The sequence below is a fragment of the Hippichthys cyanospilos genome, chromosome 7, assembly GCF_059441005.1.
Source record: "Hippichthys cyanospilos isolate Australia breed blue-spotted pipefish chromosome 7, RoL_Hcya_1.0, whole genome shotgun sequence".
NCBI lineage: Eukaryota > Metazoa > Chordata > Actinopteri > Syngnathiformes > Syngnathidae > Hippichthys > Hippichthys cyanospilos.
The window spans coordinates 16,441,803-16,464,014 of record NC_142375.1 but is presented as its reverse complement, the minus strand read 5'-3'; the positions used below and the strand labels follow the sequence as shown (position 1 = coordinate 16,464,014).

General features: G+C 37.8%; 3 protein-coding genes across 5 annotated transcripts; 2 read left to right on the top strand and 1 right to left on the bottom strand.

Annotated features, from left to right (window-relative positions):
* Positions 1 to 995: 995 nt before the first annotated feature.
* Positions 996 to 3,302, top strand: ndufb7 (NADH:ubiquinone oxidoreductase subunit B7). Of its 2 annotated transcripts, XM_088419884.1 has the most exons (4): positions 996 to 1,101; positions 1,194 to 1,311; positions 2,799 to 2,967; positions 3,143 to 3,302. In XM_088419884.1, exons 2-4 carry the CDS (start codon positions 1,200 to 1,202, stop codon positions 3,228 to 3,230), a joined length of 369 nt encoding a protein of 122 aa, XP_088276010.1. In that variant the 5' UTR covers positions 996 to 1,101; positions 1,194 to 1,199; the 3' UTR covers positions 3,231 to 3,302. The 2 variants fall into 2 exon arrangements, with proteins under 2 accessions (XP_088276010.1, XP_088276009.1); XM_088419883.1 differs by having other exon boundaries at positions 1,063 to 1,311.
* Positions 3,303 to 4,086: 784 nt separating this feature from the next.
* On the bottom strand, positions 4,087 to 16,552 carry tecrb (trans-2,3-enoyl-CoA reductase b). Of its 2 annotated transcripts, XM_088419882.1 has the most exons (12): positions 16,515 to 16,552; positions 10,876 to 10,926; positions 8,662 to 8,713; positions 8,543 to 8,587; positions 7,473 to 7,576; positions 6,322 to 6,437; positions 6,010 to 6,115; positions 5,820 to 5,892; positions 5,683 to 5,726; positions 5,548 to 5,605; positions 5,037 to 5,125; positions 4,087 to 4,680 (listed from the first exon to the last, which is right to left on the bottom strand). In XM_088419882.1, the coding sequence occupies exons 1-12, from the start codon at positions 16,527 to 16,529 to the stop codon at positions 4,507 to 4,509; spliced, it is 927 nt and encodes a 308-aa protein (XP_088276008.1). In that variant the 5' UTR covers positions 16,530 to 16,552; the 3' UTR covers positions 4,087 to 4,506. The 2 variants fall into 2 exon arrangements, with proteins under 2 accessions (XP_088276008.1, XP_088276007.1); XM_088419881.1 differs by lacking the exon at positions 16,515 to 16,552 and having other exon boundaries at positions 10,876 to 11,076.
* Positions 16,553 to 17,690: 1,138 nt separating this feature from the next.
* On the top strand, positions 17,691 to 21,962 carry dnajb1b (DnaJ heat shock protein family (Hsp40) member B1b). The gene is made up of 3 exons (XM_088420385.1): positions 17,691 to 18,106; positions 20,741 to 21,327; positions 21,416 to 21,962. The coding sequence occupies exons 1-3, from the start codon at positions 17,896 to 17,898 to the stop codon at positions 21,647 to 21,649; spliced, it is 1,032 nt and encodes a 343-aa protein (XP_088276511.1). The 5' UTR covers positions 17,691 to 17,895; the 3' UTR covers positions 21,650 to 21,962.
* The last annotated feature ends 250 nt before the right edge of the window (positions 21,963 to 22,212 follow it).

The following is a 22,212-nucleotide window of genomic DNA, read 5'->3' as shown; positions in this document are numbered from 1 at the left end:
GATTCTTGGCAAGGTTTAATCTATTTCCATGACAAGGTCTCTCCAAGCTTTGCTTTTTATCTACAGGTATATAATTAGGGCTGGGAAAAAAGACTATTAAGTCGGGTCCGTCAACTAAAAATGGGTGGACAAAAAACAGCCACCTCAAAACTCTGCCAGAACAATTTTTGTGCCTCTGTTTTCAACATGAACCTTTCTTGCAGATGTACACAATGTTGCAATGCTAGCGAGACAGAGTTTCCCGAATGAAATAGGTTGGGATCTTTTCCAATCAAAAGTGCTCATCAAGACATGGAAGGAGATGACGAAGAACAGGAAATTATTGACTTAATAGTACCTAACAGGTAGCACCACACTTTAGTTTAAATAAGTGACTTTATGGATACCATTATAGTATTATATAACCTGATGCATGAATGAACAAAACGGTATCTGTGGACCTTAAATGTTAACCATTTTACGCATACACTGCAAGACCATAACAGCTTACCTGGGTTTGCTCATGTGATACTGTATTTGCAAGTTGAGTAATCATTGGTCTTTACACGATCTTTGAGCACAAGTCATGTCATTTTCAGTTCCAACAAGTGGAATAGGGTGTTTTCAAAAGGATTAATTGTTGGAAAAAAATTATAGACTAAATATTCACTTTTTTTTCTGAAAATAGCTAGATTAGTTGAGAATTGAATTAATAATTGTACTGTTATCAGTCTCAGCCACACCAAGATTTTGCTTAGGGTTAGAATTCAACCGTGGAATCTGCTTTTAAAAAAATAGAAATGTTTATTTTGCCATTTTTAATTTCTTGGGGCTTTCTGAAAACTTTAAGATGCGTTTTGTACGAGCAGCAGCAAAAATTCGCAAACAGATTATTTTGTCTCGAGTAAATTCGTGCATATTGAAAAATAATCCCTCTCGTAATTTGTGCGGAATCGATTGATCCAACAATCGTGGTAAAAAAGGAAAGCACAAAATCTCACATTGGTTGAAATCTCGGAGCGGAACATTTGTTATTCGGTAAATGGGGAAGGCATTCTTGAAGGACTTCACTTGTCAGCTGTTTATTTCCGGTAGAAACGGAAGCGGATCCAAGGGTCTTGTGTAGGTGACCGAATGGCAGATTGCTAAAGCAAAATATATCCCAGTAAGAAAGACAATAAGGTTGAACAAATTGTAGTGCATTTTCTTTAAAGGATACCATGGGGGCTTACCTGGCCAGACGGTATATCACCGAAACGGACACCGAACCAGACCCGACGAAGAAATTTGAGTTCGACCCCCAGTTTGGCTTTCCTGAGAGAAAAGAGCGAGGTAAGTAGTAATAACTTGTGCAGCATTTTACGCGTCGAATGATGGCGTTTTCCATTTAGCTTTATTGTTATTAGCGCATCTATTTGAAACTGTCAAGACCAAATCTCGCGATAGTTTGGCAACAAGGCCTGTGCATTTTCGAAGCTGTTTCAAGACATCTTACATGTTATTTATGATGGCGTAATGTGTAGGAATTTGCATTTTATAATTCGGGTCTCGTCATAATGTTTCCTATAGAGAGGGTGAGAGTTTAAATCTATAACTCGAAGGCTTATAAAACAGGGGTCTCGAAGTCAAATGGACAGGGGGGCCAAATGAAAAAAACCAAAACAAATAAACGACAATATGAGGGCCGGACTGATCAAATGTTTATTAAAAAGTAAAAAAAGACCACACTTAATCTACAGTAGTGCACCCAATGCAACATACTGAAGACTCAACAAATGATTGGAAGAATAATGCAACATTTTTTGATGGCTCTGGCTCTCAATTTTAATTTTTAACAGGCTCAAAAGACAAACTTCGCACAGAAATCCCCATAACATGCATATTAAATGAACGGGACGATATTATTCAAGGCAACATCAGTATATTTTCACCAGGAAATGGCAAAAATAGTTTACCTTTTTTTGAGAGAAATAATAATATCAGCAGTTTTCCTTTAACTTCAGGGGGTACTCATAACCTACCGGACAAAAATCACCTATGATCGGTATCTGTAAGTTAGCTTTTGCCGTCATGCTAGCTAATGACTTCTGATGAATATTGGAATGAAGCTTCTCGCACTCAGATGCACCACCGTTGCATTGTGGGAAATCTAGAAACGGCGTGTCCAAAACACTTGCGGCCAGCAAACCGTATTAGGCCTGCGGGCCAGTTCTAATAACAAATCAATTATCATCCCATGGGCCACAGAAAATCTTCTTGCAGGCCGGATCACACTTTTAACGCATGTGCACTAAAGAGTTTGCATGTTTCAGCGTCCTCCCATATCCCCAAAACATCTGTTTGGTTCGTTTAGAATTCTAAATTGACGCAGGATTTGGATGTGAGTGTAAATGTTTGAATGTTTCCCGTGATTACTGATGATTGGTCACATGGCATTGGCTCAATCTCACCCACTACGTTCATGAGGACAAGCGTCATTGAGGATGGATGGATACCATTCGGATATTATTTTTACAAAGCGTCACCGCTGAGAATTATGATTCTGTAAGACAAAACAATGGACCCAGTGTTACATCAAAACATAAAATAAAGCAATTCACCTATAACTGATAATAGTTATGAAATATGGGCTCTGATACTAATTCATTATTAATAGTAATAATAATAATAATAGTTATTAGTTAGTACACACTGTTAACCAGCTTGATGATGATTTTGTTAAACAAAACAACATAATTTCTCATGATAGTTTAGCTGCTAGCTTAAACTTAAGTATTACTTTTAAAGAAAATGCATGATTATTTGTGTGTGTGTTGCAGAGATGGTCGCAACCCAGGAGCAGATGAATTTGGCCATGCTACCTTTGGAGCAAAGGGACTACTGTGCTCATCATCTAATAAAGCTCATGAAGTGCAAAAGAGACAACTGGCCAAACATTTTCGCCTGCAAACATGAAAGACATGATTGGGACTACTGTGAACACCAAGAGTGAGTTTTTCTCTCATTATTTATGTTCTTTCAATGGTTGTGATGGTTTGATGCAGTGCAGTTCAAAGGCAAAGTGCTAAAGTTCCAAAATCCTGATCACTTCAAATGATACACATAGCTGTCACGCTAAATGTCTATTTCATGCATTTGTTTGTTTGTTTGTTTTTTGGTCTAGCTATGTGATGCGGATGAAGGAGTACGAGAGAGAGAGGAGGCTCCAGCTGAGGAAGAAAAGGATCGAGGCCCAGGCTGAAGCTGCATAATGATGCACATCTGTTTCTTCATCTCTGTATATAACTAACACTGCCCACATTAAACAGTGTTGCTAAATCACATATTGCGGTCTCTACATTTTCGGTGGCGTGTCAAACGTTTGGATTTCACATTTCATATTCACTTCATTTCACTTTTTTTATGAATCTAATTTACATTATTTGAAAATTTAGAAATGGCTTTAAACGCCCCAAATAAAATTAGGAGCACAAACCATCAGGACGGTGGTTGTAAAACAAGCAAATAGTACTGGCACCATTGTGAAGAAAGGCAGAATATTACAGAAGTGACCATAATGACGCATTTGTGACATTGAGTCGCGAATTGAACAAAAATTTAAGTGTGAGCAATAAATGTAGTTTTTTTTGCTTTTTGCAGATCTTGTATTAAAAATCTTCATGAAAACAATCGTGTATAAATGAACATTTTGCAAGTATGAAGATTCATCAGGAGAATAAGCCACCACCATGTGGGGTTTCTCCACTTACTACCAACTTTTTCTCACATTTAAAAACAATTAAAAATCTATTTATTGGTCTTGCTGATGTGCCAAAACTTTGCAAAGCACACTAAAATTTAATATCCTCTGAAACAATACATTCTCTTGGCAGTGTTCTGTCTGCTGACAAAATTCCAACATTTTTCATGGTAAAATTACGTTTTCACGATCATTTATTTAAAAGAAAAAAAAATCACCTTTAGTGGGTGTGTTCTCAACACTTGTAGCTAAATTTCATGCATCTTTGCTGTTTTGTCTGTTCTCATTATAAAGACATGCTTCATTAACTTGTCAAATGTTTTCTTGCGCTACATATTTCCGACAGAAACAGAATCACCACCGCCAGCCACAGATTTGTTTTTTTAATGAATCAATAAATTACTTTTTCAGATGAATGTATGTGAACAACAATTCATACATTTCTGAACATCAAAACATAAACCAGACCTGTATGAGCTGTATCATGTCAGTGCACAGAAGCCAGTTCGGAGGTCAGAATATCCCCGGGGGTGCAAAAAATATAAGTATTCACGAAACAGGCAAAATTGTTTGGTTTCTTGAATTTGTTAACTAAAACAAAACCAGTAATGTGTTAAAACAGCTTTATCGCGATCAAGCATGCAAGCAGCGCGCATCGCAAGCATGTTTTCAGTCAATGTAGTTCCAGTGTAGAATTGGGACTGTAAGCAAGGGACATGTTGCTCCTCATGTTTGAGCAGAAAAGGGGGAGCTGCTACCATCAATGATTTAGATCAAGAAGCCTTCAACTACAGGACAAAGGGCAGGATGGGTGATCGGAGAGGAGGGTAATCCCGAAATTCCTTCAGGTAGCTGCGATGTTTTCCCTTGGCCCACACGGTCATCTGGATGAAACCCACCATGGTGAAGAAGGCCACGGGCAGACACTGTGTCATTAGAGTGAAGCCCAGCCAAGAGCCCAACTGCAACAAGAGGCGGAATGTGGAAATTATAAATATAGCTGACACTTCAATTGTTATATCATTATTCCAAAGCAATGAAGCATATGCCAGAGTTGGACTTCAGTCAACGCTCGCGATGGGAAAATGAAGCTTTAAGATGCTTCCTGCACCAGTAGTATTTATTACTCATCGAGAGCCACTTTCTTCAACATAAGGCTTAAAACACGCTCACTTGCCCTTGTCGTTAAACCAACAGTGCCATCTGGAGGTGAGGAAAAATATTGGAAAAAATTGGTTCATGAAGCGAAGTTGAAGGTTTATTTTCCCAAGACTAGTTAACACCGTGAGGTAAATAATAAATAAATAAAAATAAAAACCTCGTAAGTGTAGTTAGGGCAGGACACCAGCAGGAAAATCCAGGTAAAGGGGTTCTTTGTTGGGTAGGGTATCTTCCTGGTCTTGGAGCCTGAATAAAAATGCAGTCAGGTTATTTTATTTAACTGACCAGTAATTGTAGTTTTTACGATATAATAATTTTTTAACAATACTGTACTTGTTGAATTTTATCTTCATCTACTGTATTGGAAGTATTTTTCCAAGTTACATTTCGTAGTTGAATGAAAGAAATCTATTCAAGTCACTTCAGATTAGTCAATACATCGTAAAATATACACCCACACGTATGAACTGACCAAGAAATATTTGTATACATGTTTTAAAAATCGTTTGATTGACCAAAATGTGACTTAAGTGGTTTTGGCACTAGCAACACAGAGAATGATGAAAATATGTTTTTCTTTTTATTTTATACAAATAAAACCATATACATTTGTGTACATTTAGATTATTACATAAATAGATAGTCAGGTGCAACAACAGTGCATGTACCTGGTGGGCGGAGGTTGCGGAGAGCAATGTGGATGGAAAAGTTGCCAATCTGACAGAACTGAGAAAGAAAATGTCATTGCTCAGCGCACGTGTTGACCAATGGAGATGTTATACATTGAGTGTAAAGATTCTTACCAGGAATAAAATGAGGGCCAGTCTGATCTGTTGCTCGCCATAAACTGTAACAAAAAAAAAAAATGAAGTTCCAAGGAGGCATTTTCTTTTGTATGGGTGAGTATTACAGTATGAGTGTGAACTTTTTGCACACTCACTTGGTGGTGTATAGAGCGGGTGATTGATGTAATAAGCCATCCATGCTGCAAAGCCCCAGTAGTATGTACAATTCTGAAAATACAGTTTACACATCTTTAAAGGTATAGCACTAAAACCTGAGCTTCAACAATAAGTGGGCACAGTACATCATAATAAGATGACTGCACTCACATAGTCCAACGGTCTCACCTTGAAGATGTTGCGTAGTGGCATGGTTCCGTGAGAGAAGCGATGGACAAATAGTGTCTCCAGCAGTCTCTTGACATAGTGGAAAGAGTGGCACATGCAGGCTAGACTAGAAAAAGCAAAAAAATCAATATTAGCTGCTTATTTAACAGCAAAAGTAGATTTATGGCTTTTGTGTCAACAACATAAAGACTCATTCATACATGTCAGAGGGCGGATAGTTCAACTTTCATAACCAAGCATATTTGTTTGACGGCGCCGATTAGCTAAATGTATCACTGTGAGCGCCTGAGCAATATTGTCCTAGACACTTACTGTACAACCCAATGTTTACTGGTCGTAAAATCATATTTGGGAGCGTAGATGAAGGGGACCCTGAAATAGAACATCAGGTAGATGACCAGAGGTCCGGTATACTCTGTCAGGAAGACCTACAAGTCACAAGAAGACACATGGTCGCATTGAATACTGCACCAACTATGCATGTATGCTAAGCTACGTATATATCCATAATTCTTCCTTCACAAATAATATCTACATGTGATTGCCATTGTCAGAGAGGGATCATTTTAACAGGACTGTTGATTTTTTTTTTCTACAAACATAAAAAAAACTATACATTTGGTAAATATCAATGTTATTAATTTAGGGCAGCGGTTGCACTAGGTGTTGGTCTAATAAAAGTGGTAAGCACTGCACATATTGTACAAAGAAATGCTACAGCTGTTTGCTACTCATGGCTGAAAGATACTTTGTTTTATTTTAATAAACTTGTTGAGATTTATCCATAAAAAAAGTTCTAATATAGATTCATTCAAAGCCAAAGACGTATTTTCAGTGTTTTTTTTTTTATAAATATTACAGACATTCAATCTTAGATACACATTTATTATATAATTTCTCATTTTTTTAACGTGGTAATTTACATGGGGTCTGAGGATGCTGGGCACCGAATGAGTTAATACATATAATATTCAGCCTGCCTCAGGGCAGTTGTGGCTATTTACTTTATTTACCACCACCAGTGTGAATGTGTAAGTATATGAATAATGCATTCACTGCGAGTACTTCTTTTACTCCCATACATTTTAATAAGAACATAAATATAGTAAAAACATCTCCTTTAATTGTAGTATAATGCTCAAGACAGAATAATCCCATTTCTTGCAAAAAGATAACGAACAAACAGCATGATCGTTTAAAGACCTCTGACAAACAGCCAAATTACTAGAGTAACATTATGCTAAATAATGGATGTTAAATCAAATTTCATCCCATTTCAAATAAACGGAAATGCCTTTGATTTGTTCCAGCTCTTTAAAATGTTTCTAATCAAGAAAAATACTGTATCAATAATATAATTCTATAAAACACAGTAAAAGAGAATATTAAGAAATCAACTTCCAAAGCGTAATTTAGGAACTTACTGTACTATACCATATGTGCATATGGTAGAACCTGCTTACCGTGACCCAGCTGATTTGAGCCCCAAGGTCTCTGAAGTAAAAAGTTGCTGTGGTTCCCACAGGAAGTTGCTGCAGAACGTCCTCATCTTTCAGCGATTTTCCCTCTGAAACACACACAGTTACTTAACATACACCCGGAAAGATCCTCTGTATTATAGGTGGAGAAATGCAGTGTCCCCAGCTATATCGTGGTTTATCGTTAGAATTTAGAGTCACGTGGACTCGTTGTTTGAAGGTTTATAATGACCAATTATATGATGGCGTTAAGAATGGCTGTCCCAATCGAGTATTTGTATTGGATAAAAGTCAGATATCAGCAAAAAATAAATAAATCAAGTTACGTTGGTCTACATCCCAAAGCGCAGATTTTAGCACTCATATAGAAGCTGTACATTACACTTTGCTCCTATGATTATTTTTTCACCATTTTTTGTCACCCTCTTTTGTTCCTAGGATATACTGTATGTATAGTGTATTCTAAAGGTACTGAAACAAACTAGAATTGCTATTTTGCACTCCCATATCGGATCAATACCGGAATTGGACAGCTTGCAATAACGGTATTGTTGCGAAAGTGAAAACTGTTGTGTCGGGGCAACACTTGCATTAAGATAGCGGACTTTAGGAGACAAAATTCAAGTCCGGCATTTGTGAATTTACCTACATTATATGTAGATATTCCTTATTTCAAAAAAAGATATTTTCTGCTTTCTCATGGTGAATTCCGATCTTCAATGCAGTATGTATGACTTGTATTGCATTGTAGCATTTCTTTAATTGAGACAACCAATGATTACTGTAACTAAACACTGAAGAACCTACTATAACGACACCTATATTGTTATTATTACAGGTCAAAGATGAAGACTTTTGTAGAACCAAAGGCCACTTCTGTCACATCCGCACTATTGACATAATTCCAAAATTTTGCTGTGCACTCAAATGTTTATTGTTTTACACCTGCATCATTTTCAGATTTTTTTTTTTATCACCATCATCAGAATTGTTGTGTACATACTGTACAGGCCATTAACTATGAGACGACTTTAATGAAGCCTCAAACGACTTACTGGGGTCGAGGCGAATGGACTGTCTGGCTGGGTACCACTGAGGATCTAAAACAGACAAACTGCATGAACATTTGCTTGCTCTTAATTAGGAGGTATGAGGTAATAGAGAAAACACTCACGGCTCTTGTGGAACATAGACTTGATCTCCCCAATGGTGGCATTTGGTTCCACCTACAAATAACAGCGTGACAAATAAATTGATGTAAACATACAGAGGAACAGACAACAATCCAGTTTTCCATTCATGACAGTGATTAGCGGTAAATTTAGCTCTGGCTGTGCCTACACACACCCTGTGGATGTGAGCAAACCAACAGCTGGTGTTCGGGTTTCAAGGATCCTACGGACACGGCCAAAGCAGATGGCATCGTGACAAACCAGCCCAACGAACCCAAAAGCATAGCGCACACACGCATGCACGCATACAACAAAAATTGTGAATTACTTTACAAAAAGTAATCACCATACCGTGAGCTGTTATTGGCATACATCAGAGAAAAAAAACATCAATCAATACAGCTTGTAATAATTTTACATTTCTCTAAAAATAAGCTTGTTAGTTTGAAGAAACCTACAAAGTGTGCACGTATTGACGTGAGGAACTGTTTTCTATTAAATGGGCTCTTGCTGAGCTCAAATAAGCCACATTAGATGTACCACTTAATGTAGGTACATCATAGGGTGCTAATTGTGAAGCTAGCTAAGCTTAGGTGACATCATTGATCATCATTCATGTTGGATGTATAAAATCTTTTGATAATCAGGTTTGTTTTGATAATCGGTGACATACATGCACTGTGACTGCGTATGCTTAAAAACCTGATGTAAAATGTTAATATTTTTACTACTGCAACAAGTTAAAGCAATATGTTTCGATTATCAGCATCGGCTCATCTGAGAATGTATTCCATACAAACGTAAAATCAGTAATGAGGAAAATCCTTAACTGAATCGACAAAATCCATTATTAACCAGCTCAGGCCTTGTGAATCGATTTTGAAAATCGACACACAATATTAATACAGTATACTGCCTTGAGCCCAGATGATCCTGTATCAATTAACTGAATGGATTTGCTTTGCATATAAGGCAACTAAACTTACTTCATGTACTATTTAAAAAAAAAGACAGACTATAGCCCAGCGTTGCAAGATTGACACGTTTCAAATGTGCCCACGTCATTCTGAGGGCCCTGCACCATTGCCAAGAGGATTATATCACTAAAAAAACTGTCCCTTTAGGATTACGTGCCTACAACCCCCACGACTATAAGGGCCTCATTAGGTTGTCAGAGCATGGCTTTGTCCTATAGACCCTGACTAGACATGATAAACCATTTAAAGAAAAAATCCCCTACCACTGCAACCCCATTCTTTCTATGTCTGGCATACAGGAAAAGAACATGATGTTGCATTGGGACACCCGTCCATTCCAAAAAAACAGTTAACTAAATCAACTAATTCAATTGTTAAAATTTTACAAAGCAACACCATAGTTTGATCAGGGAAACCAGAGAATCCTTGCAAAAGGCCAGCCATCTCCAAGTGACGAAGTAGCCAACGTAACTGTACACACACAAACACATTGATTTACAAATCTCACATCTAGGACTGAACTGACACAAGGAAGATGATGAGGCATTGAAAATCCAAGCGATGCTTCCAACGAGGATTCCTGCTGATGTGTTGACACCCACAATTCCGCATATGCTAGTCTGAACACTAACAGAAACACTGGCTTACATTTACATCTCAATTTGTATAGTTGTTCCACAAATTGTTTTTATTTAGTCACAACAGTCAACCTCTTTCATTCATACTGTTTCACTTAGCTGCACCGCTTTTAATTTGTGCGTTATTTTTTCCTGCTATTATAGCTCAATCTAATTTATCTAGAGCCTGCAGAATCAGGAGAGCTAACTGATGTAACCTAAACTATATTAGCAATTGAACTATTTTGACAACAAATCAAGTTTTTAAATTGTCTTTCCAAAACCCTTTCAAAAATGGTTGCGTTGGTGCCATCGCAGAAAGTGAGGATCCACTGTATATTGAATCTGTATCTGTCAACATTTTGGTCGAACCACCAAGCAGGCGGAGTTGGGTCACGTGTGAAAGTGTGGGTTTACAGTTGCACACTCTTTGACGACAACTAAGGCAGCTTGACTGTTCTAGAAAATGTTCGACTCTCACTGACACGGTAAGATATTATTTAAATCACAGGAGACCATTTGTACGCAAAAAGTATTCACACGCCCAAGCAATGCAAACAATTATTTTACACAGGATGTAAGATGAGTGTTAGTGAAAATAGTTAAAGATGTTGTTGCTCACCTTGTCCAGGAAGCAGAGCTTGTCCTTGGTCTTGGCATCAAGTATCTCCACCTCAAAGAAAACGACAGCCTTTTTAGCTTTTTTGGCAGGTTTACGTTTGACCGGTGCGGGGGCCAGCACAGGTGCAGCCGCTGCCCCGTTTGCTGACTTTTTACCAATGGCAGCCTCAAGCGCGAGGGCATCCATGTCAATGGTGCACCTTCTGGACTCACTTAATCCCCTAACCCCTTGTTCCCCACCCAAGCGTCCAGAACCGCTCTGAGTCCAACAGGAGAGTTGCAGCACTCAGCTGTGGAAATAAATCTGTCTTCTCCATGCTTGGTGCTTTGGCAGCCCCTCCCTCTTCCTCCTTTACCTCATCCAACCACCCCGTCCCTCCCTAGCTGGCTGCCCCTGTCTCATTCCTTCACTTCTGGCCAACGGCTTATTTTAACTGCCAGCCGACCCCCGGAGAGTGGACACATGTGTGGACATAGTCAGAATGGTCATCTGCAAACATCACGTGGTGGAAAACCTCTCGAGCAGGCACATAAATATGAAGAATATTTGATTATGCAATGTTCACTCCTGTCCCCAATCTTGCCCTTAAAAAAAAGACACCGCTCAGTCTGGTCTACAAGCTAGGTCGTCAGAGGGAGTGGGTGTTATGACAACCAACACCGGGCGACCCCATCTCCTCCTCACCCTGCAGCTAAATATAAAACTACTGCTAACTCTGCACAACCCTCTTACTACTGACCAACCACCCCCCAAATCCTCAATATGTCTATGAGGTGATGTCATTAGATTGGCACTGCCATTTGTGTCTCAAAAACATCTTCAACAAGTTCTGTTAGTTAACCTGTAATTTCAAAACCTCCTTTCCCATCTTTCAGTCAACATAGGGGGTAGTTACACTTTCTTGACAGCCAAGGGTGATAATACCAATTCCGATTCTCCCAGCTAAGTTAGGGCATTCCCCTTGGCAAAGCCCCCCCATGCCACTTCTCCCTCTAATGGCCAACAGTTGCCATTTCTCATTGAAAGACATACAGTTAAATATTGTAAAGTGGCGCTTCAGCTCAGACGTGTTTACCGTCTGATATAAACCTAAATGAACGTTGAATATTTTTACATCACACGCAAGTTAGAGCAGATCACGGGTATGGTTGACCTGACAAAATTGAAGCATTGAGCACTATAATTTAGCTAGCAGATGTTTTTCTGTCTCATGGAAAATTATGTAAATGATTCAAAATATACAGACTAGATGACGTTTACATTCAATGAATATTTTTTGGCTAAGTGAAATAGGATTACAAACACAAGGCCAAATAGCACAATTCCACTTAATTATGAATTTATGAAGACCGAATTTAATAAACATTTGATGACCAGCATTTGCTATGTACTTAAACTGTGCTTAGCAGCATGTTGGTTACCTTTCGAGAAACATTAGCATTTGGACAAATCGCTCCTCAAAAATTTTGGTCAATGAGATGAATTTGCCAACAGAAACAGGCTCATTTACATACATCTATCATGCCAGCCTATATAGAGCACTTTGTAGTAGTTTGTTACCACGTTGAAAAGAAGACTGGACGTGATTTAAGAATGAGGTTGTGTTTGTTTGTCGTATGAAGCAACAGCTGCGGTAGAAATAATAGTAAATTTCTTACGCCACGGAACGCTGCCGGAAACAGCTTCAAAATAAAAGCATACTGAGGCATTTATGTTCATATATTATTTGGTAAACTAAGGTTTATTTTGAAGGTAGCCTTCTAACCATTTCTGGCGTGTTTGAAATGTCAGAAAGGGATTCCATAAGACAACCCTAAAGGGTCAAGGTGATATGTTTAGAAATAATGACCTGATACTGTTTTACTCTAATTTCAAGCCAATTTTGACTGTACGCGGGATCACACAAAATTTTACCATAAGGGCTATCTTTCAGACCCCATAAAAAAAATTATATTCCTCCAGAATTGTTCACTGGATTTTGAAAATGCAAGACTTTTATAGTGAGGCCAAATTGGCCATTCAAACCAGAATGAAAACTTCGACAGATTGCCATTTTTGGAAAATCTTGTCACTAAAGGATATTAAGAATACAAGACTGCTATAAGAATTGAAGATACAAAAGTATTTCCAATGTCAAAAATTAAAACAAATGATAACTTCATCCTTACCTTATGAACCTGGATAAGAATCACACTCAAATTTAATGGGCTCTTCTTAGACATGTTTGCCTTCACTTAATTAAGTTTTGTTAACATCTATTTTATAAATATGTGACTAACTTTTTTGACAAAGGTAGTCAATGGCAGTAAAAACATTTTTAAACATAGTCTTTGTATTTATTTTAGTCCACACAATTCCCTATGATTAATTCAATTTGCGGATCAGTTTATACTATCGACTGTGTATTGAAGAAAAGTGTTGAAAATGACAGCATGAGGGGGATATAGCCCCTGATACCGTTTTCTGAGCCAAGCATCCAAGCATACCCATGGCAACTTTAGACCCCCCACACACACCCTCTCATCCTTGTCTATATAAAGGTTCAGGCTAATAGCAACAGCCGGTCAGCGTAAGGCACGATGACCTGAGGGTGAAGCGAGGAGAACTGACTTAAACAGCTCTTGTTGCGGTAAATACAAATAAAGATTGACTCATTTGCCAGAACCCTCTCCAAGGTAAGATACTCATCGTCAAGTAAAGATTGCTTGAATGTTGGGTGCCGATTTTGTAATTTAGGCAACCACTAGACACAGTTGATTTATAGTGGAAGAAAGAGTCTGGAATTACAGTATATAGCCATCCAGCGCAGTCTGAGGTTCATTTTACACAACAGGAATATGTGGATTTTTTTTTTTTCCAATTATGGATCGGCATGCTAACCGTCTAGTATTTTGTCGTATGTATGGAATTGGTTGCTGTGTTATCAACTAGGTCAAAATGGAATGTGTTATTTAGCTTTCACCAGAAGAGGTGCTGTTGTTTCTTTCTCAACAAGAAGAAGATGGCGTTAGTCTGAGGAAGTTCTGCTCAATACGAAAACACAAATGAAAAAGTAAGTGATTCACAATAAATAGTATTTACAAAAATAATCACTGATTTTTAATTTACCTCAAGCAAAGTGTGATACTTATTTTAATCTGGTATGATACAGATTACTAATTTTGCCCGATAAAAAAACATGATATTAACTGACAACTTTAAAAAAATGTGTTTTGTTTTTAGCATACAATATTATCTGACTATTATGAAGTATATGTAAGAACTTTTCTTTAACATCAGATTCACCACCATTTTAAACCATAGGTCTCAAACTCCAGTCCTCGAGGGCTGCAAACCTGATCAGATGTGTTGATGACAGAAGCATCAAAAGCATGCAGGATTATGGCCCTCGAAGAATGGAGCCTGAGACCTATGTTCTAATCTAAACCATAAAATATGAGAAGTGCCGATAATCACTGCAAAAATGTAAATATGACATTAATAGAATTCACATGAAATATTCATGAATTAAACTAAATGGCTTCTTACTTTGTCTAATGAACAATGCTACTGGCGACCTGAATTATTCATGAAACCCTTGTGCAGCATTAGATCTTTACATCAAAGGCATTTCAAACAAATTAGTCCGTAAAAAATATGAATGTACGTATATGTCTTCCTGCGTTATCCGAAATGTAAGCGGTTGATGCAGCTATGCCTATTTGGGGTGGTACTGACAAGTTGCTTTGTTGACTACTCTACAGTGAAATTTAGATTATATTGACTTTTTTTTTTTTTTTATGAATGCACTGGAAGCTTATAACCTCACTTTAAATGATTGAAATAATCGTTTTTTTCTGAATGCTCACCCTAGGTAAGTGAGGGAGAACCAGTGAAGCGGAAAAAAGATTGTAAACAAGTTTTTGGCCTACACCATCAAGGTGGATTAAGAGGAGGGAATTATTCCATCTCTCACTAAGAGATTTATGATTATTTATGACCAACACAAATGCCCACCATTCAAAACCTGTTGTTGTTGTAGTGGGCCTAGAACAAGGACAGATTTCCTTTTTTGACCAAGTTGTACAACTTGTACCTGACTGTTCCAGAGCCAAGCACACTGAGTGAAACTTTTTGTTTTCCTCTGTCTGGAAATACCTTCAAGCCACAGTACATTTGTGTTCCAACACATATACCGTACCTCGTGTAAATTCAGTGTAAGAGACATCTATTGCCAGTAAATATTATTGCAAAGCATTATCTTCTCCTGTGATTTTTTTTAATCACTGTAGATCACAACAAAGATTTCAATTATATCACTAGCAACTGGTCAACATCGACTCAACTTTTAACACATTAGAATGGACTTAAGTAACATTCCAAACAAGTTTGCAGCCCTTGGTGGAGCAAAAACTAGATGAAGGTTTACTTTTGTACTAAACAGTACCACAGGAAGCCAAAATAAGCTTTTAACGCATGGTGGAATCGTGACGAACTGTCCCCAGTCAAGAACACTTAAAAAGAAAAAAAATGTAAAAATAATAAGATTAGGTTAAAACTAGTTAAAATATCTCAAATTTTACATCTGATGGTACATATTATTTAACAACAGTTAAGATTAAGTTAAATAAGGTCTTATCCAGAAGTGTTGCGTCATTGTGTTGATATTAATTCAGTAATATTCATTGCCATTCTATACTATTGCTAACAATCAAAATACCTTGTTGGATAAGTACCCTGATTTTGCACATTACAATTAAGCATATCGTGTTGACATAACTCTTACATTTGATGTAATTCGTAAATACAGTTGAATATAATTTGATGAAAGATGAATGTATATAATCGCTTACCATAATGGTAAAAAAATACGTGAATAAAAATGCACCTGATGCATCAAACCTCACCAACTGTGCTGGTTGCTTTCAGGAGTTGCTTTATCCCCAGCATCGTTATTTAAGATGCTTTCTAACTTGTATCACGGGCTGCTAAACTCACCCATCAGGCTCACAAACCCACTAATGTCAGGAGACACTGGTTGGATTAGTTTCTGTCATTCTGTTAAAGTCCAGTCTGTTGGGTTTTTGTGCTATTGGAACTCAAGGACACATTTTCTTTACCTCTTTCGGTGCTTTGCATTGTTTATGGTTGTGTTTATACGCGACTTGCATGTCCTTTTGCAGAGATGTAAAATCGTCACTGGCCCGAAAGGGACCGTTGAAAATAGACTGTTTTATCATCTGGATTATTGAGCAATAACATGATAAGGAGCGCCATGAGTCATTCCAGCCAGAGATGGCGGTGATACTGCACATTGTGCTAATCATAAATCCACGTTTTCAGATTGCACATTTCTTGAGTTAAAGTGCGTTTGAAATAATCGCGACACATTAGTTTTCACTCTCCACATTACAACCAATTTGTCACTGAAAGGGTACGTTCAACAATAAAAGCGCTGATGTCCGCTAAACCACAAAGCTTCGGTCACACAGGCGCTACAAATTGCCGCGTGCTGTACTATGCTAACATTTATACTTCAAAAGATGTACATTTGAGAGGGTGTTCGCTTCGATACGTTCACATTAAACTTTAGCAGCTCATTGCACTAGCCGAATCTATGAAAGATCCATTGTCAGTTGAGTGATTCTGTCACTACTTACCTCGTAGTGCTTCATCTTGTCAGTCTTTTCCTTGGTATCCCAAATGATTGACAAGGCGATCTCCAATCAGAGAAGTAGTATCCCAAATTCTGAGAGACTATTGGACGGGTTGCTTTGCCTGTTGACCAATCTGATGCCGCATTATTAAAAAGATTACGCCTTAGTATCTACTTCCCAACAAATAGGACTTCAGTGAATTGAGAGGTCATTGTCGACACAAACGTGTACAGTTGCGCTAAGAAATGCAGCCAGTAGAGAAAAACCCTCCCGTCACATTTGCACAATTGAAATAAGTGAACAGATTACAAGCAATATTATTAATTACAAATTCATAGCTTGTCATTCACTAAATATTAATCAAACGAAACACTTAAAATAAATGTAATACAAGTGGTTTGAAGAAAAAAAACAAAAGGGAAATAAATTCAAATTACGTTTTCTTTTTTATATTTGTAGTTGAATTATATTTTAATACTACTATTTGCATTTAAACATGTAGTTACTCAAGATCATTTTCACAAGCAAAATGTTTTCCTTCTTTTGGCTCTATGTCAAGGTACAAAACGTTAAAGTCACACGAATGATTTGAAAGTAACTGCTTAATAAATGGCTTGTATTTGACAGAACATAGTTCCTATTTTAGATCTGAATGTAGAGATGGAATTCAGGCTGCTGACCAATGCAGCGTTTGGCATTTTTTAATGGGTTACAGTGTCTCTGACGACCCTAAAACTGAGCAAAATCCCAAAAGACTTGCTCTTTAGAAAGATATCATTGTAGATTTTGAAAAATTAAACCAGCCATAATTTGCAGTATGAAGAAGATGGTTGATGGATATATATATATATATATATTTTTTTTTAAAGAAGTGACAGGACTTGAGTAACCACTATCCGCATTCCTCACTAGTGTGTAAAATCTGGGCCACACCTTACTGAAACAAATAGTCAGCAATTTAATTTGACATTGGGTTGAGAAAGAGCAACGGGTGTTTCCTACGTGTTTTTATACGGTATTCAAGTCATAAATTTCTCTGTTGGCTGTGCAATAAGAACTAGCACACGCTATTTTAAAAATAGTTTATTATGGAAGGACCAAATGGGGATGCCGCTTTACTGTATAAGAATATTTCTGACTGTACTTGAAGGCATCACAAGGGACGTAGGCGGGGGCGCGGCTTATTGCAGTCGCCAGACACACCACAGTGTAGATTGTGCTGGCTTGTTATGGAAGTATCTGGAAGTTTCCATGCGCTTTATATTGACGCGGTCGCGGGCGTGTCGCAGATTGCAACGGGACAGTGAACGAAGACTCGAGGCTCTCCTGATAGTTTTGAATTCCGACGACTGACCGGCTGGGTGACTGGCAACCCGCAGGCAGGATGGGGAAAGACTACTACGACATATTGGGAATTAAGAAAGGCGCATCTGAGGACGACATCAAGAAAGCTTATCGCAAACAAGCTCTTCGTTACCATCCTGACAAGAACAAGTCGCCTGGAGCTGAGGAAAAATTTAAAGAAATTGCCGAGGCTTACGATGTCCTGAGCGACCCAAAGAAAAAGGACATTTACGATCGTTATGGAGAAGAAGGTAAGCTATGCTTGTTTATTTTTTATTTTTTTTCCCCCGGTGGTCTACTTTTGACAGCTGGCGCACACAGATGTCCCGTTTGTCTAATGTTTTAATCAGCATTAAACTTGGTGTCCTAGAACCGAAGCGATCTTGAAACAGCAACTTTGCTGGTAGTCTTTACCTCTGAAGTTAAAAATTCTACGAATTAACAGATGGATGCAAATAATAGGCAGGCACGCATCTTGAAAGTGACGTGTATTACTATTTTTAGTCAATCCATCGTCATGCTTTTTCATGCTCGGAACGGCAAATCTAACCCCCTAATGGAAATGTGAGTCACAAATGTTCACAGTAGAATATGTCAGTACAGTAAATATAAAGAACGTTTAAATACGAAATTCTGACTGGAGAAACATCTATTTTTGATGTCTCATGTAATGTTACCATGGCAACGTCATAAACAAGTGTCCCTGTGAGCTAGATCTAACTTGCTCCTAATGTAAAATGTCACACAATTCCAAAACGTTGGAAACTTTTTTTTTTCAATTCAAATGGTCGATGACATTGTGAGGTCATGAAAGGAAATTCAAAATAGAATGCACCGTAGTGAACTGAAAGTCAATATAGGTCATAAAGCATAATCGACATCATAATTGCTAAGAAATGTATTTCAGTTTTGTCTTTAGTGAACGTTTTCTTACACGTTTCTTAATAGAGTGGACTAATTCGGAATTACAATGTAAGAAAAACATAGAATTTGCGGCAGTGGCCTCTGCTCACGCCAGCAAGCATATAAAGCATCCCAATTGTGACATCTGAATTTGAAGGTTTGTTTTTTGAAAGTTAATATATATTGACAGACTCAATTACCTCCCAAACTCAATTATATAGTTAGGCAAGTTTAACGATATTTATTTTATAATAAATTTGAATTTATCATTTTTTAGAGCAACTTCAATTTGTCAAAGCATTAACATGGCTGTGATTAGATGACATGGTTTACTAAAGCGGCATCAGTGTTGCTCAATCATTCAGGAACTTTCCCAACCAATCTTTTTAATCACAAAAGTTATTAGTAACTTTAATGAACGTGAACAAATCTTTTTTTGTGTATTTTTACAAATAAAAATAAACAAGTGTAAAGGAATATTTCTGAACATTTCTGCCCATTTGTACGCTGCAATAGCAGTAATTTATTGACTTGTTGGAAACATTTGCCCCAGGTATCTGCTTTTAATTCTCAATATATATTTTTTTTATTATTTTTTGTCCCACCTGTACAACAGTACCTGAGAGAGCTGGTTGGGGTGTGGTGGTATTTTTGAAAGCAGACAAAAGGATCAACCTAGCTCTATAGTCTGAATGCTTGTTTCATTGCATAAACATTTTGAATGTTGAATACTTGTGTTCACATATAGTGCATACTTTGACAAAAGGAACACCTTTCCTTTTTAAGTCTTATTTATTACATATCTGTTAAGAAAGCGTTTATCATTTATGTTTTCAGGGAAAAGTTGAGCCATGTTCATGCTTCGAAAAACACTGATTAGCCTTATGAGCAATACAAAGCAAATCCCAATGCGGGGAAAAAAGAACACTTTGGCTAACTCGAGGACTGGGTAATAAGTCGAATTAATCTTATCAATTTGCCATTTTAAAAGTTGACAATTTGAAAATGAGCTATCAAGTGAAATTAGGATTTTGCACACTTGTTGGTTAATAACTAATTTGTGGCATTTAAAAAGAGTAGGCAGAGATACTAATTTTAAATCAATATACATTAGTCTCTCAACATTTGCGTGAGATTTTTTTTTTAATCTCTAAATATTAGAATCCTACTAAATATTGTTGTTGAAACTGTAGTATTGTAGTTGACCAAGTACTTTATATTTCAGACTCTTAAACCAGTACTAGCAATACTACTAAACATACAATACAATCTTTTTCTTCTGCTTTTACTTTATTTAGGAGGTTGGTAGGTGCTTTTGCGACATTACCGACATCTTCTGGACAACAGAGATGATGCATCAAAAGTATTCTCAAACTGCTAAGATAGTCAATACGGTTAGGGATTCAGGGTGCTAGTCCAAGCTTTAATATTGTTGAATACAGGTTTCACAAGACTACAAGTTGCAGGATCAGCCAAATTATCTAAAAAAACATGACTTTTAAATTTGAACTGCAGTAATTTCTTTTGTAACATGTCAGCATGTCCAATTATTTTAATTTGAGGCCATTCTCTCCTCCAGAACATTTTTCCCTCTTAGTTTTGTGTGAAAAAAGCAACAAATTCTGCTTTTAACCTTGGTAGACCCAACACAAATGTGTCATCAGACTTGCTTTTTTTTTTTTTTTCTCCAGCTCAAAGAGAGTATATTATTGTCGCTTTGAGCATTTCTGGAACACAAAAGGCCATTTATTTGCATTTTTAGTGGCAATGTAGATATTTTTGCCTTATTAAAATGTTTACTTCAGTCTTGTGATTTTTTTTTTTTTTTTTTTTTTTTTTTTTTTATTGACAGCGTGTTTACAGGCGTGGTTTTAATGACTATCAGTTCCCAGTAGAGGATTAGAATATACAATAAGATCATTGAGACAAAAAAAAAAACATACACTACAATTTTACCATTTGTATTTGTATCTTTCATTCAGGTCTGAAAGGAGGCGGACCCTCGGGTGGTGGCGGTGGTCCAGGCAACTTCAGCTACACCTTCCAAGGTGACCCACATGTCATCTTTCAAGAGTTTTTCGGAGGACGCAATCCTTTTGAGCAATTCTTTGGTGGGCGCAATGGCGGCATGGATGAAGATATGGACACTGATGATTCATTTGCCCGCTTTGGAATGGGCGGTGGTGGCTTCCCCCGCTCCTTTAGTTCTGGTATGGGAGGTTTCGGCGGTCACAGTAGTGTTGTGAAGAAACAGCAAGACCCTCCCGTGGTTCATGAGCTGCGAGTGTCCCTGGAAGAGGTGTTGACTGGTTGCACCAAGAAAATGAAGATCTCTCGCAAAAGGGTGAATCCTGATGGGCGGACGCTGAGGCGAGAGGAAAAAATCCTGGAGGTGCAAATAAAGAAGGGATGGAAGGAAGGCACGAAAATCACGTTTCCCAAAGAGGGGGATGAAACGCCGACAAACATTCCAGCCGATGTTGTCTTCGTGTTAAAGGACAAACCACATGCTGTGTTCAAGCGGGACAACTCTGACATCGTTTACACAGCAAAGATCTCACTCAGAGATGTAAGTTCAATATCTACAAACACTTTAATGTGCCGGAAATGCCCAAATGAATATGTATAGCTCACTTGGCTTTTTCTTCTGTCATTAGGCCTTATGCGGCTGCACGGTCAACGCACCTACTTTGGAAGGCCGAACCGTCACCGTGACGTCAACAGATGTGGTGCAGCCCGGCATGAAGAGGCGAATCAGCGGCGAGGGGCTGCCGTATCCCAAGCGACCCGATCGTCGAGGTGACCTGATTGTGGAATATGAGGTCAAGTTCCCAGAGCGGCTCAGTCAAAGCGCTCGGGACACCATCGCCCAGGTTCTGCCTCGGTCGTAAACAGGCTAAACTGGACTCAAACCCTAACCCTTCCTTAAGATGCCAATTATATTTTATTTTTGTATGTCACCACATTGGAGACAATTTTTTGTGTGCTGTTGTCACACCATACAAATGGGACATAATACCCAGTCACCAATACTGTATATGTCTCATTGGAAATTGTAACATATTACCGGCTAGATTGTAAATAAAGCCAACTTTGTTTCGTGTTAACATTTTTTGGCTGAGAATATTTTGCTGAAATGTTTATGTATGCAGTCAAAGGACTTGAGCCAAGGTGTTGTGCACTGCAATAAAAAAGTGAAAGGAATTGAATATTTTTGTGGTTATTGATGTTGACAAGTCAAATGAGCTGTGGTAGGTCTAAGACTCAAATATGTAATCTTTTAGCCACTTCAGTCAAAAATACTTATGTATGGAGTCAAAACAAAATACCTTATAAATAGGACAAACATCTGAATTTTTGTAAAGTAGTAATAAGTTGCACTCTCGTGACAAGCCCAATCCAGTCAGTCAGAACAAGCATCTAAGAAAATGGTGATGGTCTGCAACTGCTAACA